The following is a 6,136-nucleotide window of genomic DNA, read 5'->3' on the forward strand; positions in this document are numbered from 1 at the left end:
TTTATTTATTTGACAGTCTCATTCTTGAAATACTTTTAAATTAATATTAATTTTATTTTACAATAATCTTCTATTTTCATCAAAGAAATTCTCAAAAAGAACTCACCTAAAAATACATTTTTTACAAGTTAAAATAATAAATTTTACCTAAATAACTTTTTTTATTAATAAATAGAAAGTTTCTTTATTTGGTAGATTAATAAATAAATGGACTAAAGCAAACTTTTGTCTTACCAAATTTCATAATTCGATGATTTTAGCTCCATATTCTAAAAATAGTAATTTTGACCCCATAATTTTATCTTATTTTACAAAAGTGATGTTGTTTTGATTTTGACTCAATCAATATCTACATAAACATTTCCTTATAATCATATGGCCTCATTTTTAAAATAACAAATGTCATATCATATACAATAAGAACAAAATGAAATAAAAGCACAAATAAAGAAGAAAAAAAACAGAACGCGGTAACAAATCATTTCCTTTTTTTGGCGTTATGTTCCAGATTGAATGACAAAACTAGGAATTAGAATTTCTGCCATTCCAAACTGTTTCCTTCAATCTCCTTCTTTCTTCGCGTTCCGTTTCATCTCCTTCTTTCTCCGTGTTCCATCTTTCTCTTTCTTCACGCCCCATTTCCTCTGTCGTTCCATTCCTATTTTGACCCATAAAATAATAAGAAGGTCGCAATTTTAATCATGACTCACGACAAAATACTAATAATATTAATGACAAATATTAATCAATGTAAAAAAAGAAAATTAAAATGTCTATAAAATCAAAATAATATATAATTAATTTTTTTTAAATACTGACTCTATTTCGTTTTCTTTTTATTTTAATTAATTAATAATAAGAGGTCAACAATATTATTTTAACAATTAGCCCACCTAATTACTAAAAAAATCCACGTTTCATCAAAAACAAAAAAAATTCACGTTAATATGAATGAGTCAAAATTAACAGTCTCATTTTTGAAAATAAAATAAAATAAAGTAAAGGGTCAAAATTGTTATCTTCAAAATATAGAAGCTAAAATTGTCAAAATTTGAAATTTAGAGTCAAAAGTGGATTTTAGTTTAATAAATATAAAGCTACTTTTGCTTACTATATTATTACAACGGCATAATGAGATGGGGTACAAATATATTTACATGAACAATTTAGAATATTCTCTTATATTCTTTTCAATTAAATCAAAACAGCAACTTGTTTGTCTTCTTTCCCAACTTCTGAATTATATCCCCTTCACCCTTCTTCTTCCTTTTCGCCTCAAACCAAATCAGAGAACGCGATATTCAAATCATCGCAAATCATTTTGCAGGTAAATTTATAAACCATATCAATTTTCTTCCGAGTTGCATTATGATTTTCGTTCTTCTTTACTTTGTTTGTAAATCCTAATTACTTATTTATATTTGTTCCTTTCAAAGTTTGTATCTGAATTGCTTCAAGTATGTGTATCTTAGCTTCGAAATTTGAGGGTCCTGTTTGAGGAATAAGAAATTGAAATTGCTAAGTACATATGATTTTGTTGATTTGAAACTTTGTTACGTTTAATTATAGTCATTCATTACTGCTAGTAGTAGTCGTCATTTCCAAATTTTGGATTTGAAATTCTCATGTTTCTTCTTTTGTGTCATGAGAGAAGAAAGCATAATAATAAGGCTTAATTTCATATCAAGTCTTAAGTATAGCTATTTTGGGTTTTGGTCTCACGAATTTTGTATTTTTCTTTTTAATTTTTATTTTTTAATAATATTTTACAGTGCTACAATAAGGTGCTAATATAGTTGGAATGTGAGGTTAATCATGTGATAGCCTATGCATCTGCACTCTATTTTGCTTTAAAAAAAGTATAGCTATTTTGTAATTTTGGTTGTCAACTTTTTAACTGTGCAATTTTGATCTTCAATAGTTTCCCTTGTGCAATAAAGAAGTCCCTGATTTTGGTTCATTTTACCAAAATTGCACAATCACAATTATTGGAAAATTTAAGACTGGAATTAAATCTAATAGCAATCACACATTGATCTACAATTCTTAATTTGGTCCAACGGCAATTACAGCTGTAATATAAAGGTTTTCATGACTACAATTGCGTTTGCATCAGTCATATTTGCTCTGCTGCAATATCAAGGCTTGTAACATAATTGAAAACACAACTACCATAATTCTACATGTATTAGGGTATGGTTTATTAAATTTAATTTCATGTCTTACACCCTCCTAACATGAGAAGAAATATAAGAAAGTCTTCAAATTTCTGACAAAGTTGAATTTGATTTCATGAGTTAAGATTTCAGATTATTTGTTTATCCATCATCTTTCATTTTTAATATTGGGGTTTTTTTGGTGTGGTGGTGTTAGGACTTGAGAGTTTTCAGAATGTAAAACAAAAATCATTTTACCTGGGCTGGTTTTGATCATGTTTGTATTAGATTCCACTTGCTTCAAATGAAAATAACTCTTCTCAATAAACTTTTAACTAAATGAAGTTATTTTGCCTCCACTAGAATCACATAAGTTGCCTATTTTTATGGATCTGCGAAGGTTGAGAAAACTAATTTTCGTTGTTTGAGGATTTTGGCTGATTAATTTGTTTTACTTAAATAAGCTAGTTTTCTTTTAATTGTCACATAATACTTTTTGGTTAATATTAAGAGAAAATAAAGATTAAGTGTAACATTCTTGAATTTGATTAGGCTCTTTGGTATCTTATGCAGGTTTGTGCATACAAGTTTTATGTTATTTATTTAGTGAGATTCAATTCTGCGGTTACTTATCAAAGTTGCTTCTTGCTTTCAGGTGTGCTGTTCATTATATGTTCTGATACTGGGACATTTGAAAGGTTAACCGGGTGCTTCTTTTTTTTCTTGATTATTCTACAATTTTTTTTACGAAGTTCATATTATTCGGTATCATAACAAAATTCAGGGAATGCTGAAAGATGTGTTTGCTAGATAAATCTTTTGCGGAGACCAATAAGGCTTTATCTCCATCCAAGCTATCCTCTTTTATCCTCGACCAGATCGGATGTTTAGTCCAATATCCATATCTTTTATGTGTTCAAGTGACCGAGGTGGCTACCATTATCAGCCATTGTAAGATTTCAATACATGATCTTTGTGAAGATGGTTGAGTTTTTTAATTTCTTCAGAAGCAGCTTCTTGCTTTGAGGAACAGAACCACTATACTTCGCGCAATTGGTTTATGCAAAACAGTGTTGCTAGAAATGGAACAAAAAGGAAGTGTGCTTATGCAACGATATGAAATAGGGAAATTATTAGGCCAAGGAACCTTTGCAAAAGTCTATCATGCAAGGAACCTCAAAAACGGAACTAGCGTGGCCATCAAAGTTATTGATAAAGTGAAGGTTTTGAAGGTTGGGATGATTGATCAGATTAAGTGTGAAATTTCAGTGATGAGACTAGTCAGGCATCCGCATGTTGTTGAGCTTTATGAGGTAATGGCAAGCAAAACCAAAATTTACTTTGTCATGGAGTATGTAAAAGGTGGCGAACTCTTCGACAAAGTATCGAAAGGAAAGCTCAAGCATGATGATGCTAGGAGATACTTTCAGCAATTGGTCAGTGCTGTTGATTACTGTCATAGCCGAGGTGTGTGTCATCGTGATCTAAAACCAGAAAACCTTCTGTTGGATGAGAATGGAAATTTGAAGGTCTCTGATTTCGGGTTAAGTGCACTTGCTCAATCTAAGCACCAAGATGGATTACTTCATACTACATGTGGCACCCCTGCTTACGTTGCTCCGGAAGTGATAAACCGAAAGGGATACGATGGGATTAAAGCTGATATATGGTCATGCGGGGTGATCTTGTATGTTCTATTGGCTGGTTTTCTTCCATTTAGAGATTCAAATCTTATGGAGATGTATAGGAAAATCGGTAAGGCAGAATTCAAGTTTCCTAACTGGTTTGCATCAGATGTACGCAGATTGTTGTCGAAAATATTGGATCCAAACCCAAAGACGAGGATATCATTGGCCAAAATTATGGAAAGTTCTTGGTTCAAAAAGGGGTTAGAGAAGCATATTGATACTAACAAAGAATACAAAGAACTACCTCCTCTAGATGCAGATGGAGTATTCGGAGCTTGTGAGAATGGAGATCATATCGAGCTGTCGAAACCTTGTAATAATCTGAATGCTTTCGATATCATCTCCTTTTCATCCGGCTTTGATTTGTCTGGTTTGTTTGAGGAGAAAGATCGAAAGACAGAAGTGCGGTTTACGTCTAACAAGCCTGCTTCAATCATCATCTCCAAGTTTGAAGAAATTTGCCAGAGTCTCGGGCTAAAAGTGAAGAAAAAAGGTGGAGGTTTGTTCAAGTTTGAAGGTTCAAAAGAAGGAAGGAAAGGACATTTGGGTTTTGATGCAGAGATTTTCGAGATCACCCCGGTTTTCCATCTAGTCGAGATGAAAAAGTCCGACGGTGACACATTGGAGTACCAAAAGCTTTTGAAAGAGAATGTTAGGCCTGCACTTAAGGACATTGTTTGGACATGGCAAGGAGAACAACCACAGCAATTGCAAAATGGAGTATTGCAGAAAGAGGAACCGCCTTCCCATTCGGGTGTATCAGAGGTTGTTTTACACTCATCTTCGTAATTTATAGGATGTCCCTAAATTGGTTTTTGTATGCTTTATGCTTCTTGATTATGTTCTTGGTCTCAAGTGCACACTGTTTTATCTACAGTTGTCATATGATAATTGTGGTTTAAGTATGTGTGTATTGCTCAACTTGTGTAACTAGTTGCCTATTTGACCATTTGGGTCTTATGTTCTCTCTTTATTGACTAGTGTTTTTCTTGATAAAAATAAAAGAATTATGTAAAAGAAACTCAGTTTTTTATTAGGAGAATGGATAAGATTGTAAATAAAATAGTTTAAGTGAAGGGTAAAATTAGGTTACATCCAAACTTGTTATCCTTTTATATAGGTATGTATAAATTTAAAAAAAAAATTAGTTATCGAATAAAATAAAGATAAAATTGTAAATTAAATAGACTAAATGAAAGGTAAAATTAGAAGAAAAAAATCACATCAAAGTGGTCATGTATTTTCTTTATATATAGTACAAATATTGGTAATGACATTTGCATTTTGCAGAATTGCGTTTTTTTTTAATAAGGAATTTTATTTTGTTTTGATACAAGACGTTGAACCTAATATCATCGTCGCTAGAACTAAGGTCTAAAGATATTAATAGGGAAATATTAGTAGCAGGGGTTAGTGGGAGTTCAACCTCCCGCATATAAATTATTATTGTCTTAAATTGAGTTGCCTTTTTTTAAGTTTTTGTCATTTAGTTTGTTTTACTTTAGTTAAATTTTTTGGTACGACAAATTAAGAATTTTATTTAGGCAGATAGTGCTTATTCCTTATTCTCATTTAATTATTATTACAAGAGGAATGATGAATGTTGACAAGAGAGATGAAACTTAAAATCTTTGGGGAGATGAAAAGTAAAAGAGAGGTGAAAGACAAATATATTTTTTGCGTAAAAAAATAAAAATTGCTTTTCATAGCTGATCATTTTCTGCAACATAAAAGGATTCAATCACATGTGACAAAGATCGGGCATTCAAAGACTTAAAAAAAAGAAGACATTTTCAAGTGTTGTATCATTATAAAGTTGATTCCATTTCATTCAACTCGCACACAATAGAATGGAATTTTGTTCCGTTATCATATTTTTTTTCTTTATCAGTTGTTCCGTATCATTATATAGTACTCATAAAATAAGTTGTGTTATATAATTAACTACCAAAATTAATTGTTAGAAAAAGTAGAGATACCTAAAGTATAGAAACTCAAATAAGAAAGAAAGTAGATATGAACGAATCATTCTATCTATAGATTTTAAATTACATTGAATTACAAGAATATCTATAGTAACAATAGTGCCCATAAATATCTACATCAATGATTGTCTTCTATTATTCCAGGATCAACTAATAATATTATTCGTAACATTTTTTTGATGTCCATTAAAAATATGTCCTATTAAAATCTTATTAGGAAAAAATTCAATGAAAAAATTGTATTTGTTAAATAAACTATCTCATTAAATACTTTACTTGCGAAAATCTAATGGGACAAAACCATGAT

The 6,136-nt window shown here is 30.8% G+C and overlaps 1 protein-coding gene across 1 annotated transcript; it reads left to right on the plus strand.

Annotated features, from left to right (window-relative positions):
* Window positions 1–1,168: 1,168 nt before the first annotated feature.
* LOC101507945 (CBL-interacting protein kinase 2) lies at window positions 1,169–4,824 on the plus strand. Its single transcript, XM_004506380.4, has 2 exons — window positions 1,169–1,327; window positions 2,812–4,824. The coding sequence occupies exon 2, from the start codon at window positions 3,239–3,241 to the stop codon at window positions 4,631–4,633; it is 1,395 nt and encodes a 464-aa protein (XP_004506437.1). The 5' UTR covers window positions 1,169–1,327; window positions 2,812–3,238; the 3' UTR covers window positions 4,634–4,824.
* The last annotated feature ends 1,312 nt before the right edge of the window (window positions 4,825–6,136 follow it).

The sequence above is a fragment of the Cicer arietinum genome, chromosome 6 (genome assembly GCF_000331145.2).
Source record: "Cicer arietinum cultivar CDC Frontier isolate Library 1 chromosome 6, Cicar.CDCFrontier_v2.0, whole genome shotgun sequence".
NCBI lineage: Eukaryota > Viridiplantae > Streptophyta > Magnoliopsida > Fabales > Fabaceae > Cicer > Cicer arietinum.